General features: G+C 44.3%; 3 protein-coding genes across 6 annotated transcripts in view; all 3 read left to right on the plus strand.

Annotated features, from left to right (window-relative positions):
• Nucleotides 1-334, plus strand: part of dtwd2 (DTW domain containing 2) — a 2712-nt gene extending 2378 nt beyond the window's left edge. Inside the window, exon 6 of the mRNA XM_026254667.1 lies at nt 1-334. This exon is cut by the window's left edge and continues 16 nt beyond it. Within this exon, the coding sequence (XP_026110452.1) occupies nt 1-155 (155 nt within the window). The 3' untranslated portion in view covers nt 156-334.
• A 905-nt stretch (nt 335-1239) lies between these two features.
• On the plus strand, nt 1240-6361 carry stard4 (StAR related lipid transfer domain containing 4). 2 transcript variants are annotated; one of them, XM_026254660.1, is made up of 6 exons: nt 1240-1445; nt 1699-1791; nt 1886-1935; nt 2221-2347; nt 2570-2684; nt 5916-6361. In XM_026254660.1, exons 2-6 carry the CDS (start codon nt 1699-1701, stop codon nt 6137-6139), a joined length of 609 nt encoding a protein of 202 aa, XP_026110445.1. In that variant the 5' UTR covers nt 1240-1445; the 3' UTR covers nt 6140-6361. The 2 variants fall into 2 exon arrangements, with proteins under 2 accessions (XP_026110445.1, XP_026110444.1); XM_026254659.1 differs by lacking the exon at nt 1240-1445 and having other exon boundaries at nt 1729-1935.
• A 1710-nt stretch (nt 6362-8071) lies between these two features.
• The window catches only part of jak2a (Janus kinase 2a), a 15663-nt gene continuing 6234 nt past the window's right edge, over nt 8072-17500 (plus strand). The window contains exons 1-10 of one of the 3 annotated variants that reach the window (XM_026254653.1): nt 8072-8260; nt 12491-12594; nt 12688-12900; nt 14891-15014; nt 15083-15200; nt 15752-15897; nt 15982-16273; nt 16401-16520; nt 16602-16759; nt 16926-17037. In XM_026254653.1, the coding sequence (XP_026110438.1) occupies nt 12699-12900; nt 14891-15014; nt 15083-15200; nt 15752-15897; nt 15982-16273; nt 16401-16520; nt 16602-16759; nt 16926-17037 (1272 nt within the window). In that variant the 5' untranslated portion in view covers nt 8072-8260; nt 12491-12594; nt 12688-12698. The remainder of the gene's footprint in view (nt 8261-12490; nt 12595-12687; nt 12901-14890; nt 15015-15082; nt 15201-15751; nt 15898-15981; nt 16274-16400; nt 16521-16601; nt 16760-16925; nt 17038-17500) is intronic. The other 2 variants (XM_026254651.1, XM_026254650.1) reach the window with 2 other exon arrangements.

The following is a 17500-nucleotide window of genomic DNA, read 5'->3' on the forward strand; positions in this document are numbered from 1 at the left end:
TTCAGGCTCTCTGCTCCTTTCAGCTGCAACACGGTGCTCAGATTCACCACAGCAAAGAACATCTCATCAAAAACGGACAGTATAACAAGACCATGCCCAAAAACAAGCGCAAGATTCGCAGGATGCAGAAACTCCTCACCAACCAGGATATATGAGACCTCTGCATATTTTTCAGATTCTTCTGCAGCACTGAGATTCAGTTTTATAAATTCAGAGCAATACTGACACAAGCCTTCTGTGTGGATGAAGCTTCATCTCTTCATTCTATTGTAATATGTTTATTTGAATGACTGATTTTATTCTTGTTTGTCGAATTAAAGAGGTTAATGTGTGAGTTTTTGCGCCCTCTGGTGTCTGAATACTGTAACGCCGCTGAGAGACTGACCGAATAACATCCGAGAGTTAAACAGCCAATCAGCTCGCGACCCTGAGCGCCTCTCTGCAGAACAAAAGTGGGCGTTTATCACCATGTGGGTGTTTTCAAACTGCTGGGTGTTTCTAAATCATGCACTCTAAATGAGCCCCCTTACCCAACCCCACCCCTAAACCTAACGTCACTATTACGTCAACCAATCAGGTATCATGGTGTGAAAACACCATAGACAGTAAAAGAAATGGACACAGCGACCCCATTGGAACTCAATTGAGCTAAATGAAGCCCAGTTTTAGCGTTTTTTAGCACTTCCGTTTCTGACGCGCAGACTCAAACGAAGCTTGACGACGTCAGCAACCTGTCTGACAGATGTAAATCTTCTAAGTGGCTGTGCGTGAAAACTGCCATCGTTAATCTTGCAGAGACGGCGAGCTTGAGCGGGGAGTTCTTTGTCGTGAGTGAGCAGGAGTAAGTATTCTGATTAATTATTTTGTATAGTATTTTAAAATGTAACGCCAGTACGCCATATTAAGTTAATTGCCTGCGAGCTTCTCCTCCTGTCTGTACGGTAATGCGACAGAGAGCCGAGTGGTTATGACGCAATCGTTAGCCTATTTTTTACAAAAACTGTTTATACGGGGCCATAATGTAACATAGAAGGTAATGGAGCACTTTATACATTGTCGTGTATCTTTAGAAATAAATAATGGACAAACAGAGTCTTTAAACGCCTCAGATGTAAAGTTATTCACTGTCAAAGTGACGCCAAAATGAATGGGAGTCAATGGGATGCTAACGCAAGTGAAGTTCTGCTAAAAGATGGCAGCCCCCACCCGACTTCAACTTCCGGTCGAGTTCCTTGCCCCTTGGAAAACACCCTGATCTGGTAAGTCCCATTACTTTCCTGCAGAGACCTCTACTTGGCCTCTAGCTGCATTTGGCCAATCAAAAGAGGGCAAATACATTTAAGGCGGAACCGAAGCTTCTGATTGGCTGTCCAACACGAAACGAGAACTCGACACGCGATGAAACGCCAGAATCACCTTCATCTGAGCGAATATTCGCCGACACGGTACATGATCATATTTACTATTATTTTTGCATTCTCAGATCAGCTGTTTGTGATTTTTTAGATGCTTTCTGATCATCTGTAAATATTAAGAACTATTCTTGACTGTATTTAAAGCGATTTTACATAGTTGTCATCCAACCAGACAGATAACTATTGCATTAATAATAATTTATGCTGTAATATACGTGTTCATAAATGACGAAGTCTATTATTTTAATAACATGATAATTCCAGTTCTTACGTCTGTCTTCAGATGTTGTCACACGTCAGTTCTGTGGAGCTGCGCGAGACGCTCGAATCGTTTCACGGTCTGAATGAATCTCAGTGGAGCATCGCGAAGAAATCCGTCAGTTCGGTTCAATCAGTCACTTATGTCCCGTTTAAACGGAATCGTTTCTAACACCGTAATCTCGTCGGTTCTTCTTGTTTGGCTCTTTCAGAAGGATGTGACTGTATGGAGGAAACCTTCGCAGGAGTTCGGCGGATTTCTGTGAGTTTTAACCTTCATTAATACACAAACTACTTAAAACAAGTTAGTTATCTGTTTTTTATTCTTAAAAGTTTGTCGTAACTTTTTTAATGCGCATATATATATATATATATATATATATATATATATATATATATATATATATATATATATATATATATATATATATATATAATAAAGTAGATTGGTGTAATTTGAATGTGAGAAGTAAGACTAAGTCAAACTAGTTAAAGGTAGTCTTCACATCTTGAGTTTAAGCGACTGCTTCTGGTTGTGTTCTTGCAGATATAAAGCTGAAGGAACCGTAGCAGAGAATCCGGAGCGGATCATGGACTTCATCCGTCCCGGAGCCCGCAGACTGGAATGGGACAGTATGATCACTTCACTGGAGATCCTGCAAACACTAGACCAGGTGAACGTCTGCGGAGACACGTTAATGTACAACTGGGTTATGAAAGCAGGTTAATGTTCAGTGATAACGAGATTCACAATCCTGTCGACATCATCTAGAATCTCTGATTAGATTAACTGAAGTGTATTTAGGGTTAAACATATTATAAAGTCGTGTTTATGTGCACATGACAAGTAAACGGCTGGACTAAAGGAACTGAAAGTCCTGGTGTGTGTTTTTCAGGGCTGTTGTGTGGTGAAATACACCACCGCAGGGCAGCTGTGGAACATCATCTCTCCTCGAGAGTTCGTGGATTTCTCCTGCACCAGCGAATATCAGCGCGGCCTGCTGTCCTGCGGTCAGTCGCTCACGAATACAGGGCTGAGAACACATCATTTGTCTGACACATCAGCTGTTTAGCTCAATTAAAGCCACTGGAGGACAGATCATAACACATCTGCTCATCATCTGTTGGTGTGAACTGACTGATCTGGGTCCAGGTCATGTGAGAAAGCGAATCTTAAGGGCCGGTCACACTACATATCTCGTTCCATTAACTTCCCTGAATGCAGGAGACAGTAAATGCAGCTCATGTGAGTTTCACTGCGTTCTCTGACCTGTGAATATATATCACATGAATCCACAGACCAACCGAAGATTGCTGTGGTCTCTCAGCTGAATTAGAAAATCTTTATTAATTGGAGCGTTGCAGTAAAGTCAAGTAGATCACATACAGAGCTGCGTAGATTTACTTACAAAATGTAGTCCATTTCTGATTACTTGACAAAAATTCTACTCTGTAACTTAATCCATTACTTTAAATTACACATACCAGCTCTGATAACATATTTTTACATTTTTAATGTGTAGAATTGTGTTTTTCCTGGAGACCCCGGAGACCATGACGTCAGTTTCGGACTGCTGCTATGTCCCGTGTGTTGAATCAATTGTGAATGTCTTGACTGTGCTCGTGTTCTTCAGGTGTGAGCGTGGATCTAAAGTGTTGACTGTGCTCGTGTTCTTCAGGTGTGAGCGTGACTCTAAAGTGTTGACTGTGCTCGTGTTCTTCAGGTGTGAGCGTGACTCTAAAGTGTTGACTGTGCTCGTGTTCTTCAGGTGTGAGCGTGGATCTAAAGTGTTGACTGTGCTCGTGTTCTTCAGGTGTGAGCGTGGATCTAAAGTGTTGACTGTGCTCGTGTTCTTCAGGTGTGAGCGTGGATCTAAAGTGTTGACTGTGCTCGTGTTCTTCAGGTGTGAGCGTGACTCTAAAGTGTTGACTGTGCTCGTGTTCTTCAGGTGTGAGCGTGACTCTAAAGTGTTGACTGTGCTCGTGTTCTTCAGGTGTGAGCGTGGATCTAAAGTGTTGACTGTGCTCGTGTTCTTCAGGTGTGAGCGTGGATCTAAAGTGTTGACTGTGCTCGTGTTCTTCAGGTGTGAGCGTGACTCTAAAGTGTTGACTGTGCTCGTGTTCTTCAGGTGTGAGCGTGACTCTAAAGTGTTGACTGTGCTCGTGTTCTTCAGGTGTGAGCGTGACTCTAAAGTGTTGACTGTGCTCGTGTTCTTCAGGTGTGAGCGTGGATCTAAAGTGTTGACTGTGCTCGTGTTCTTCAGGTGTGAGCGTGACTCTAAAGTGTTGACTGTGCTCGTGTTCTTCAGGTGTGAGCGTGACTCTAAAGTGTTGACTGTGCTCGTGTTCTTCAGGTGTGAGCGTGGATCTAAAGTGTTGACTGTGCTTGTGTTCTTCAGGTGTGAGCGTGACTAAAGTGTTGACTGTGCTCGTGTTCTTCAGGTGTGAGCGTGGATCTAAAGTGTTGACTGTGCTCGTGTTCTTCAGGTGTGAGCGTGGATCTAAAGTGTTGACTGTGCTCGTGTTCTTCAGGTGTGAGCGTGGATCTAAAGTGTTGACTGTGCTCGTGTTCTTCAGGTGTGAGCGTGACTCTAAAGTGTTGACTGTGCTCGTGTTCTTCAGGTGTGAGCGTGACTCTAAAGTGTTGACTGTGCTCGTGTTCTTCAGGTGTGAGCGTGGATCTAAAGTGTTGACTGTGCTCGTGTTCTTCAGGTGTGAGCGTGGATCTAAAGTGTTGACTGTGCTCGTGTTCTTCAGGTGTGAGCGTGACTCTAAAGTGTTGACTGTGCTCGTGTTCTTCAGGTGTGAGCGTGGATCTAAAGTGTTGACTGTGCTCGTGTTCTTCAGGTGTGAGCGTGACTCTAAAGTGTTGACTGTGCTCGTGTTCTTCAGGTGTGAGCGTGACTCTAAAGTGTTGACTGTGCTCGTGTTCTTCAGGTGTGAGCGTGGATCTAAAGTGTTGACTGTGCTCGTGTTCTTCAGGTGTGAGCGTGGATCTAAAGTGTTGACTGTGCTCGTGTTCTTCAGGTGTGAGCGTGACTCTAAAGTGTTGACTGTGCTCGTGTTCTTCAGGTGTGAGCGTGGATCTAAAGTGTTGACTGTGCTCGTGTTCTTCAGGTGTGAGCGTGACTCTAAAGTGTTGACTGTGCTCGTGTTCTTCAGGTGTGAGCGTGGATCTAAAGTGTTGACTGTGCTCGTGTTCTTCAGGTGTGAGCGTGACTCTAAAGTGTTGACTGTGCTCGTGTTCTTCAGGTGTGAGCGTGACTCTAAAGTGTTGACTGTGCTCGTGTTCTTCAGGTGTGAGCGTGGATCTAAAGTGTTGACTGTGCTTGTGTTCTTCAGGTGTGAGCGTGACTCTAAAGTGTTGACTGTGCTCGTGTTCTTCAGGTGTGAGCGTGACTCTAAAGTGTTGACTGTGCTCGTGTTCTTCAGGTGTGAGCGTGACTCTAAAGTGTTGACTGTGCTCGTGTTCTTCAGGTGTGAGCGTGGATCTAAAGTGTTGACTGTGCTCGTGTTCTTCAGGTGTGAGCGTGGATCTAAAGTGTTGACTGTGCTCGTGTTCTTCAGGTGTGAGCGTGGATCTAAAGTGTTGACTGTGCTCGTGTTCTTCAGGTGTGAGCGTGGATCTAAAGTGTTGACTGTGCTCGTGTTCTTCAGGTGTGAGCGTGACGCTAAAGTGTTGACTGTGCTCGTGTTCTTCAGGTGTGAGCGTGGATCTAAAGTGTTGACTGTGCTCGTGTTCTTCAGGTGTGAGCGTGACGCTAAAGTGTTGACTGTGCTCGTGTTCTTCAGGTGTGAGCGTGACTCTAAAGTGTTGACTGTGCTCGTGTTCTTCAGGTGTGAGCGTGACTCTAAAGTGTTGACTGTGCTCGTGTTCTTCAGGTGTGAGCGTGACTCTAAAGTGTTGACTGTGCTCGTGTTCTTCAGGTGTGAGCGTGACTCTAAAGTGTTGACTGTGCTCGTGTTCTTCAGGTGTGAGCGTGGATCTAAAGTGTTGACTGTGCTCGTGTTCTTCAGGTGTGAGCTTGGATCTAAAGTGTTGACTGTGCTCGTGTTCTTCAGGTGTGAGCGTGGATCTAAAGTGTTGACTGTGCTCGTGTTCTTCAGGTGTGAGCGTGGATCTAAAGTGTTGACTGTGCTCGTGTTCTTCAGGTGTGAGCGTGGATCTAAAGTGTTGACTGTGCTCGTGTTCTTCAGGTGTGAGCGTGGATCTAAAGTGTTGACTGTGCTCGTGTTCTTCAGGTGTGAGCGTGGATCATGAGGAGCAGAGAGCAGGGCTGGTTCGAGGATTCAATCACCCATGTGGCTGGTTCTGTGTGCCGGCGCAGGACTTGGAGCTCAGTGTACTGACCGGATACATCCAGACGGATCTGAGGGGAATGCTGCCGCAGGCGGCGGTGGACACAGCTATGGCCAGCGGTCTGGTCAACTTCTTCACTGATCTGAGAAGAGCTCTGAAGATCTGATAAACTCTAACGAGCCTCACCTTTACTGCTCCTCACATACACGTGATTTTGTAAATAATCATCACCATAGCACATTAATTTATTATTGCATGTTTTGTTTGTTTTTGGTTTAATGTGATTAAAACCAGTGTAATTGTTTTTCATAACATTATGTAAAATTGTAAACATTGATATTGTTTTTTCGTGTTTTTTAATCTTATAAATTTCTCTTATTCGTTATCATTATTTCTTTCTCTTTAGGAGACACAAAAATCAGCTTAGTATTTCACATAGATGTAACTGTTGGACAGATTTATGTGTGTTTCTGGGAAGTCGTGGCCTAATGGTTAGAGGGTTGGACTCCCAATCGAAGGGTTGTGAGTTCTAGTCTCGGGCCGGACGGAATTGTGGGTGGGGGTAGTGCATGAACAGCTCTCTCTCCACCTTCAATACCACGACTTAGGTGCCCTTGAGCAAGGCATCGAACCCCCAACTGCTCCCCGGGCGCCGCAGCATAAATGGCTGCCCACTGCTCCGGGTGTGTGCTCACAGTGTGTGTGTGTTCACTGCTCTGTGTGTGTGCATTTCGGATGGGTTAAATGCAGAGCACAAATTCTGAGTATGGTTCACCATACTTGGCTGAATGTCACTTCACTTTCACTTTCACTTTATTGTCTTTATATGAATGAAATATTTATAAGTTACAGCATAAAGGGACTGAGTGCTTAATTCTTATTAAATTAAATAGTGTCCTACAGACAGAATAGGAACAGGGTCTGTGCTTTAAAGGGATAGTTCACCCAGAAAAGAAAATTATGTCATTAATGACTCATAAGATCCGTAAGACCTCCGTTCATCTTCAGAACACAGTTTAAGATATTTTAGATTTAGTCCGAGAGCTCTCAGTCCCTCCATTGAAGCTGTGTGTACGGTCTACTGTCCATGTCCAGAAAGGTAAGAAAAACATCATCAAAGTAGTCCATGTGACATCAGAGGGTCAGTTAGAATATTTTGAAGCATCGAAAATAAATTTTTGTCCTAAAATAGCAAAAACTACGACTTTATTCAGCTTTGTCTTCTCTTCCATGTCTGTTCTGAGAGAGTTCAAAACAAAGCAGTTTGTGATATCCGGTTTGCGCACGAATCATTCGATGTAACCGGATCTTTTTGAACCAGTTCACCAAATCGAACTGAATGGTTCTAATGGTTAGCATCTCCAATACACATTAATCAACAAATGACTTAAGCTGTTAACTTTTTTTAATATGGCTGACACTCCCTCTGAGTTCAAACAAACCAATATCCCGGAGTAATGCATTAACTCAAACAGTACACTGACTGAACTGCTGTGAAGAGAGAACTGAAGATGAACACACAGAACGAACAGTAGATTGACATGTTCTCGAGTCAACCCTTTAAAGTGGTAAAGAAGTTCCGATGAATTTTTGCAAAGTCACTCCATCATTGAGGAACAAAGCATGTGAATTTCAGGTGCTGCATTGTCGTTAAAGGGTCTTATTTAATTTAAATGGTCCTGCAGAGTGAGAAATAATGTCTGCTCTTGAAATTAATTAATCATGACCTTTATGTCTATAATGTTTTGTACAGGACAGATTGTGTCAAAGCACCATCACGGATTCTGCTGTTTATCTTCGTGAAGACGCGTTGTCATGAATTCGTCCTGTATAAAGTGCTGTAAAAATGAAAAAGATTGCTTGACAAATTAATTTTGAGAACAAACATGCCCATAGACACTGCATAATAAAAAAGGGAAAATTAAGCCAAATGTGAATTTATGTGTTAGCTAGACTATGTCAAATAGAGGGTTCCGTTTGATAATAAAAATTCAACAGAATTAAAAATTTTAGTGTAAATAAAAATACAGTGATGTCCCTTTAAGTCGTTAATATGCGATGACGCTGAAGCGGAAGCCCCGCCCACCGACGCAGTTGCGTTCGTGCGTGCGCGCGGCAGCTGAGAAGTGTCCGTGTGGATCCGGATCGCAGATGAAGTTCGGCTCTTGTGCCGCTTCTAACGCGCTCCGGGGACGTAACTATGTGAGTCTGACAGCTGCGGACGCGGGTTCAGAGAGATCCGGTGATGCGGCTCGGCTCGGGTCTACATGACAACAGAATCAGCCGAGTGAGTAACTTTAATAAATGAACACAAACACGCGAGATATTAAAGACAGTTGAGATGTTTGAGCTCGACGGGAGGTGTGTGTGTTTGTGCTTTAAGATCCTATTTCTGTTTCGCTTTGAATCTGGAGGGTTTTCCCCTCATCTTTCACACGTGTGGCCTGTTTCTCGTTTGATTGAACTCTTCGTCTGTTGTGAAGCTCTTCTTCTCGACTCAGCGACCGCTGAATGTTTCCAGCTTCACACATGTCTGTGGTCTGACTTTGACAAGAGTCTTAACTCTCTCTCAGCAGCAGAACTCAGTGAGAGACTCGCAGGATGTCTTCTCTGGAGGTGAGTCTGAGCTCCATTATTCAGATCTGTGAGATCATCTTCTGGATCAGCTGATTCTGTCTTAACCCTTCTTCTGGATCAGCTGATTCTGTCTGAGATCTTCTTCTAGATCCGCTCATTCTGTCTGAGCTCTTTTTCTGGATCCGCTCATTCTGTCTGAGTTCTTCTTCTGGATCCGCTCATTCTGTCTGAGTTCTTCTTCTGGATCCGCTCATTCTGTCTGAGATCATCTTCTGGATCCGCTCATTCTGTCTGAGCTCATCTTCTGGATCCGCTGTTTCTGTCTGAAATCTTCATCTGGATCAGCTGTATTTGTCTGAGCTCTTCTTCTGGATCCGCTGTTTCTGTCTGAAATCATCTTCTGGATCCGCTGTTTCTGTCTGAAATCTTCATCTGGATCAGCTGTATTTGTCTGAGATCTTCTTCTGGATCCGCTCATTCTGTCTGAGCTCTTCTTCTGGATCCGCTCATTCTGTCTGAGCTCTTCTTCTGGATCCGCTGTTTCTGTCTGAAATCTTCTTCTGGATCCGCTGTTTCTGTCTGAAATCTTCTTCTGGATCCGCTGTTTCTGTCTGAAATCTTCTTCTGGATCCGCTGTTTCTGTCTGAAATCTTCTTCTGGATCCGCTGTTTCTGTCTGAAATCTTCATCTGGAACCGCTGTTTCTGTCTGAAATCTTCATCTGGATCAGCTGTTTCTGTTTGAGATCTTCTGGATCCGCTGTTTCTGTCTGAAATCTTCTTCTGGAACCGCTGTTTCTGTCTGAAATCTTCTTCTGGATCCGCTGTTTCTGTCTGAAATCTTCTTCTGGATCCGCTGTTTCTGTCTGAAATCTTCTTCTTCTGGATCCGCTCATTCTGTCTGAAATCTTCATCTGGAACCGCTGTTTCTGTCTGAAATCTTCATCTGGATCCGCTGTTTCTGTCTGAAATCTTCTTCTGGATCCGCTGTTTCTGTCTGAAATCTTCTTCTGGATCCGCTGTTTCTGTCTGAAATCTTCTTCTTCTGGATCCGCTCATTCTGTCTGAAATCTTCATCTGGAACCGCTGTTTCTGTCTGAAATCTTCATCTGGATCCGCTGTTTCTGTCTGAAATCTTCTTCTGGATCCGCTGTTTCTGTCTGAAATCTTATTCTGGATCAGCTGTTTCTGTTTGAGATCTTCTGGATCCGCTGTTTCTGTCTGTAGAAGGATGGCAGTTTGTTTTGGTGGTTGCTAGAGCAGGAAGGGCTCAGAAGTGTTTCTGTATCTCTAAGAGCAGCTGTGTTCTTCTGCAGATAACAGCCCTGAGCTCCTCCTGATAATGTCCTCGTCTGCGTCAGTCTGCCTTCATGGGACTGTGTGTCATTTTGTTGTGATCAGAAAGTTAAGAAAAGCAGTTTAGCAGTTTGACCTTCATTCTGCTGTGATGTAACGTTAGAAACACAAGAACAATAGAAGGATTTCATGAGGACTGAGGCTCATTTCTCTTAAATGTTTATCTTTTCCTTCCTGTCTGCAGACTGTGTTTACAGCTGCGTGTCTCAAGTCCAGGATTACTTGATTTAGATACGCACAGACATGAACATATATTAATAACAAACAGCTGTGAATTAGAATGTTTTCATTTAGATTTGAACATGGCTGATTTGAGGAACACGTCTGCTCTTGCGTGTGCTTGTCTTCATTATAACACGCAGCAGTGAATCATGTCAGATCAGATGGTGTTTAAATGACTCATTCGGATCTAATCGTGTTCACACCTCAGAGCGGACGGAAACCTGCTCCACTTCTGAACGAGGACAGATGCAGCACTATGAGCTTCTGGTGATCCTTTAACCCCGAGTGTATGAAACACCACTGAAGCTCTGACGAGATGATGATAATAAGCATCAGATATTCTGCATCACAAGATATTCTGCCATGATTCCAAAATAGTACATATTAAACAGTATTATTAACAGAGATATATAATGTTACAGTCGTCTATTAACGTCCGTCTGTGTGTGAAGACACACTCCACGTGAAATTAACGAACCGAATAGAGATGAATTTAAAGTTGAATAAACTTCAACTTCACTGTTCAGTGCCCTACCGCCGTTACATATCACTGTCATGTTATTATATGCGTTTGAGCTCCACGTTTGAGTGATCGCTACAACAAAAAGAAAATAATAATCTCTCAAAAAACAGTCTAGTTTGTATTTAAGGGCTTATTTTTTAAAATCAAAATGTCTGTGTCCTGTTGGAATAACTAGTCTCCGTCTGTTTAACTGCAGCTTTAATGGAAACACATCATTAACTCTTCAGGAAAATCCCAAGAGAGCAGTGACTGTCAATCACACACACACACACACACACACACACAATTAAATCACGCTCACTTTAATATTATTCACACTCTGATGTTTTCATTTCCTCTTTCTGATGTGTTTGACCACAGAAGCAGACGTGAGATCAGCGTCTCGTTACGATGCGTGTGAATTTCCATACGCTCTGCTGTTGTGGCCTCAACTATTTCAAGCCCTGGTTAAGTAACGAACTGTAATTGTTCAGAGATGGACTCGTCTTCGTTTGGGAGTCAGATAGCAGAGCGTTCTGTGTTAGTGGACTATAGTGACTCTCTCTGACCGTGTCCATGTTCAGACGGATGTCAGGACGTCTGATGGTCCGAGTCTCGTGTTTGTTTGCTGCATTGATCCCCAGAGTCTCGTTACAGTCGCTGTGGAGCTCCACTGACTCTCAGAAGGTTCATTACTCTACAGATCAGCCGAGAACAAGTTTAACATGAACTACATGAGAGTGAAAGCCACTGTCACACTCCACAAACATGCTTATTTTAGCGTCATTTTCTGCTCCTTGCCTTTTCATTTATCACACACGTGTGTGTGTGTGTGTGTGTCTCAGAAAAGTCAGAACCATTGAAAGCGTCGCTGTGAGATGAGCAGTTAAACTGAAGGCCAGTGTTGGGAGTGTAACACATTACAAGTAACTTGTACCGAGTCATGTAATCAGATTACTTTTGTCAAGTAACTAGGAAAGTAACAATTTACAACAACATCAGAGTTACTTTATCAGATGAAGTAACATTAGTAAGTTTCTGTCTGTGAGACTGAGGCTTGTTCACTTCACTTCTGCTGTGAAACGGCCTTTAAACGCCCAGAATATGACTTTATATTACTTTTAAAAGCAAGTTTCCCAGCACTGCTATAACTGAGACACGATAAACACATCTCTTGCTTTCTTTCTCCATTGTTTGTTTGTTTTTTCTTCTTTCTTTCTTTTTCTTTCTCCATTGTTTGTTTTTTTTCTTCTTTCTTTTTCTTTCTCCACTGTTTGTTTGTTTTTTTTCTTTTGCTTTCTTTCTTTCACACCTTTACCAGCTCATAGTTGAACACAAAGTGACACAGAATGGAGACGTCAGATGTCGAGTCTGTGGTCGTGAGAAGAGTTGAGCAGGATGTTTATTTCACTCTTCATCATCCAGTAAAGACCGATAGAGATCAGGGCGTCATGCTCCAGAAACACATTAAATCACCTGTGACAGTCATATAATGATCTTTCTTCACTGATGATCATGGTTTCACTCACTTATCTGCTTTTACATTCATTTAAAACACAGACGTCAAGCATCTTTTCACCTGGTTGAGACTTTCTCGCCAGCACTTAACCAGCTAATACTAGGACTTTTCTTGTCTTTCATATATTAAGACATAAACCAGCCTGTCTCTGTGTTCTGTGCTAGACTAACGGAGACTCGTCATGGCACTTGTGTACTGTTGTTGTTCTCTCGCTGATCTGACTGCTTCTCTCATTTCTAAGTCGCTTTGGATAAAAGCATCTGCTACATGATTAAATGTATTTATGTTGTTCTTGTTTTCCAGCTGTTGATCATTCTGCTAAACGTCTTTTATGTGTTCACAGAGGAAGTCTTAAGGGTTTAAAAGGACATCAACACAGCTTAACAGATGCTTTTATCCAAAGCGACTAAAAACTGAGCCTAAGCTGAGGCTAAATGCAGGGTTTGTGTTAGTGAAGTTATGTTTAAAAAGATTAAATTGATCATCTTCTCCAATAAAGCAGTGTGTGTTTGATAGTAAACGGTGTCTGTCTCTCTTCAGGTGAGATATAAATGGCTTTAACAGCGTTTGTTAGCATGGAGCCGTGTGCGAACGCATCTGGTGTGAGCGGTGACGGGGCTTCAGAGAAGCGGGCGAGTGGCGCCGCCCTGCAGGTTCATCTGTACAGCTGCAGAGACGAGGAGAGCGCGCTCATCTATCCGCCCGGAGAATACGTGACCGAAGAGCTGTGCATCAGCGCCGCCAAGGAGTGCAGTGAGTCAAAGCAGTTAACACTGATCAAAGGAACCGTTCACCCGAAAATGACCCCACGATTTACTCGCCCTCAAGGGTGTATGACTTACTTCTTTCAGTCGAATCCAATCAGAGAAAGATTTAAAAATGTCCAGGCTCTTACAAGCTTTATAATGGCAGTGAATGGGTGGTGATGTTCAATAGTCCAATAGAAGTCCAATAAAGTGCATAAATCCATCAGAAACAGTGCCTCGCATGGTTCGGGGGGGTGAATCTGTGTGTTCGTGTAAGAAAAAATCCATATTTAAAACTTTTTTCATGTTTGTCTTACACAAGCGCATTGATTCGCTTCAGCAGGCCTTTATTCACCCCCCCGAGCGCTTCTAATGATGGATTGGCAGAGTTCATTAGACTTCTTTTGGACTATTGATTATTATTATCACACATTCAATGTCAGGACAGTATTTAATATAAATCTTCTGAAGAAGAGAGTCATACACACTTAAGAGGGCAGGAGGAAACCGTGGGGTTTTTAACAGAATTCACATGTCTATAGTGTGTGTGTGTGTGTGTGTGTGTGTGTGTGTGTGTGAGAGAGAGAGAGGGGACTTCATACCAGATGATCTGTCATTACTAATCTAAAGAAATACATATATATATTCATAAATATTGTCCAGGTAATTGTGAGTAACTGCTGGTATCTTCAGAAAAGCAGACGGACACAGAACCGATGTGTGTTCAGAGTGAGATCATGAGGTTGATTAGCTACAGCTGTTAGTGACCGTGGGTAAGGTGTGTCACAGATCTATCAGACAGAAGAGATCCGTCCGTACAGTGGTGTAGAGACGAAGCGCAGCCGAAACACAAGTCACTGTCAAACTGAGCAGCTTCTGTTGGTCAGTGTGGTGTATTAGTGCGACTGACTTAAACCTGTTGTGAAATCAGCATGAGGAAATCTTTCAGCTCATCAGGCGGATCGAGAACATTATTCTTAGGGTGAGGACTGTGAGCAAACAAGCGTTCAATCACATATGCTTAATCTATAGTATATCAGCTATAAAACACTTATAATGCAATTAAAAACAAGTTAAAGCCTCAAACAGCAGTCGTCAGGGTCCGATCCATCTGAATGAAATCAGTCTCTTAATGCGTCATTTACAGGAACGCCGTCTTCAATCTGCACTGAAAGCTAGGCTTCGATCAAACGGGTTACAGCAACACAAATATTCACACAGGACGCAAGTCTAAATAATGGAAAATCACTGAGTATCTAATAACTGAAAGCAGAGCCTGTGTTGGTGAAGCACTGCTCTTCTGTTCCCGAGTCTCCTGAAGCTGGGTTTATATCGTAAGAGACTACAGCGCTAGCAGACGTGCTGCCGTGATACACACATCTTTTATCATGTCCTCACATTAAAGCACAGCTGCTCAAATCTGCATTCCAACATTTATATTTAATCCTGGGATAAATCTAGATCCCCGGTAGATCTGCCCATGCAGAGTTTTCATTAGTGACATCTTTACATTAGTGCTTCACAGAAACTAGCCCTAACCAGTTCAGTTCAGTCTGAAGAGTTTTACTGTGACTCCAGTCATACCCTGAACACAGCCGCACGCTCATCACGAATCATCACGAATCATCACGGAGCGATGCAGTGTCAGAATCTCATTCTCTGAGACCGTGTCTGATCGGCGCAGCTGTGATGAGTGACGTCAGGACACTGACCTGTTACTGAGACTCGAGTGATGCTGTCAGCTGGCCAACTTCCTGTTCCCACTTTTACCACTTCCTGTTTACCCATCTGAGTGTTAAGGGCTTGAGAGAGATAGAGTGTGTGTGTGCGTGCAGGACACACCCTCGTTTACTTCCTCTTTTCATGCAGTTCCGCCTTTAATGCTGCTGCAGCAGCTGCCGCACACACACACACACACACACACACACACACACAGACCGAGTGCATGAGGTCAGAGGTCACGCAGCCTCCTGATGTTTGCTGTGAATGATTGACAGGTGTCAGTCCTCCGTACTGCAGTCTGTTTGGACTCATGAGAGAGCGAGACCGAGTGTGGCTTCCACCCAATCACATCCTCAAGATCGAGGCCTCGGCCAATGAGACGCTGCTGTTCAGGATCAGGTGAGGATCAGCTGCAGCACTGGTGCATGCTGGGATTGGCAGGTGACTCTAAACCCTCTCCGTCTCAGGTTTTATTTCCCGGGCTGGTACGGCAGCGGCTCGAGTGCGGCTCGCAGGTTCGGCGTCTCTAAGAGCTCGGAGACACCTGTGCTCGATGACATCACCGCGGCGTACCTGTTTGCTCAGGTGAGGAGCATGTGACTGACACGATGAACTGGGTCAAATATATGACTTGTAAAGCTCGTCTTTGCTGATTCCACTGTAATTATAACTGAGAGCATATACAAACAAAAATCTACTTTTTGAATGCAAAAAATGAATTTATATAATAAAAGGTTTGAGTAAACATTCCAATTCCCCCAATCTGGACGAAGTAACAGATGTTCTCTCAAAATAAAGTGCTCTGTGACTGGAACGATGAAGAAAACAGACGTCCCACTGTTTATAAATGGTCATTTTTTCCCTAAGCTTATTAAATATGTCGTCTCATATAAACACACATCACAGAGCTAGGGTCCATGTTCAACATCTCCTCAGGGTCAGGGTCAGGGCTCAGTGGGACAAAGCTACGAATCGTGTTTTTCTCCGTCCAGATCACACGACAGAGTTATATTTAACTGTGTTTTAGCACGAGCAGCAACACTTTACACTGTCACACATTATTTATTCTGCAAATCTCCATCTGAGAGTGTTCAGCTGTGTGAACTCTGCTTCATCTGATCCTGTCCGTCTCTCAGTGGAGGTCAGATTTCCTGAGCGGTGCGGTCAGCGTTCCTATCAGCCTGGAGTTTCAGGAAGAGTGCTTGGGATTGGCTGTTCTTGATATGATGCGTTTGGCCAAAGAAAAAGCCAAGTCACCTGTTGACATCTACAACCACAACAGGTGCGTTCACCCGTGACCTTTGACCTGCCGCTGGCCGTAGAGTCTGAACTGATCTCTGGTGATCTGCTCTGTGTTCATGTGCAGCTATAAGTCGTTCCTCCCGAAGAACATGCGAGCGCACATCCAGAACCAGCACTTTGTGACCCGGAAGAGGATCCGCTTCCGCTTCAGGAAGTTCATCCAGCAGTTCGGCGCGTGTAAAGCCACGGTGCGAGACCTGAAGCTGAAGTACGTGGTGAGTCTGGAGACGTTGCAGTCCGCCTTCTACACTGAACTATTTCACGTCAACGAACCGTCCGCAGGAAGCGTCTCCATCATCGTCAGCGGGAGCCACGGCATGCGATGGTCCAAAGTAAAAGAGGCTCGAGACCGAGAGGTGTGTTTGAGTTCAGCTTCCTGCAGTCAGAGCGGTTCACATCAGACACCTGCTCACTCACTCACTAGTGCACACTCCGGAATCCTGTCTAGACAGAGGACACTCTGACTCTCTTTCTCCTGTTCAGGATCCACAGGTTTACTGTGATTTCTCGGACGTCATCGACATCAGTGTAAAGCAGGGGACTAAAGACGGGTCTGTGGAGAACCGGATCGTCTCCATAAACAGACGTGACGGTCAGACGCTGGTGAGGATCGGTCACTCTTCAGTCGTCCTCGGGTCAGATCCGTGTCTGCAGCATCTCTCTCTCTCTCTCTGTGTCCCGCAGGAGCTGGAGTTTCACTCTCTGAGCGAGGCGCTGTCCTTCGTGTCTCTGATCGACGGCTACTACAGACTCACCACAGACGCTCATCACTACCTGTGTAAGGAGGTGGCGCCCCCTAGAGTACTGGAGGCCATCCAGATCAGCTGCCACGGGCCAGTGTCGTGAGTCTCACACGCACACACACACACGCTTACAGACTCACACACACACACACACACACACACACACGCTTACAGACTCACTCACACACACTCCGAAGCGAACTCTCACACATGCTCACATACACACACACACAGTCTTCAGAACTGAACTGTTTTCTCGGGTCAGGACGGAGTTCGCCATCAGCCGCTTGCGTCGATGTGAGAACCACAGGGGTGTTTATATCCTGCGCTGCAGCCCAAAAGATTACGACCGGTACTTCCTGTCCTTCGTGGTTGAGGTGAGTGTGTTAATGTGGATTATATCTTGATCAATCCACAGCAGTAATGAACTCTCTTTATTGTGTAAATTGTGTGTTCTATTGATCATCTGTGTGTGTGTGTGTGTGTGTGTCTCTCTCTCTCTGTGTGTGTGTGTGTGTGTCTCTCTCTGTGTGTGTGTGTGTGTGTATGTGTGTGTGTCTCTCTCTGTGTGTGTGTGTGTGTGTGTCTCTGTGTGTGTGTGTGTGTGTGTTTGTGTGTCTCTCTCTGTGTGTGTGTGTCTCTGTGTGTGTCTCTCTGTGTGTGTGTGTCTCTCTGTGTGTGTGTGTCTCTGTGTGTGTGTGTTTGTGTGTCTCTCTGTGTGTGTGTGCCTCTCTCTGTGTGTGCCTCTCTCTGTGTGTGTGTCTCTCTGTGTGTGTGTGTGTTTGTGTGTGTGTGTCTCTGTGTGTGTGTGTATGTGTGTGTGTCTCTCTCTGTGTGTGT

Source organism: Carassius auratus, unplaced genomic scaffold (assembly GCF_003368295.1).
Source record: "Carassius auratus strain Wakin unplaced genomic scaffold, ASM336829v1 scaf_tig00038950, whole genome shotgun sequence".
Lineage (NCBI taxonomy): Eukaryota > Metazoa > Chordata > Actinopteri > Cypriniformes > Cyprinidae > Carassius > Carassius auratus.

Bases quoted from the DNA above. Each gene is read 5' to 3' on its own strand.
- stard4 (XM_026254659.1), top strand. From the start codon at position 1,760: ATGAATCTCAGTGGAGCATCGCGAAGAAATCCGTCAGTTCGGTTCAAT. The intron at 1,936-2,220 runs GTGAGTTTTAAC...GTGTTCTTGCAG, and splicing joins CAGGAGTTCGGCGGATTTCT to ATATAAAGCTGAAGGAACCG. The intron at 2,348-2,569 runs GTGAACGTCTGC...TGTGTTTTTCAG, and splicing joins TCCTGCAAACACTAGACCAG to GGCTGTTGTGTGGTGAAATA.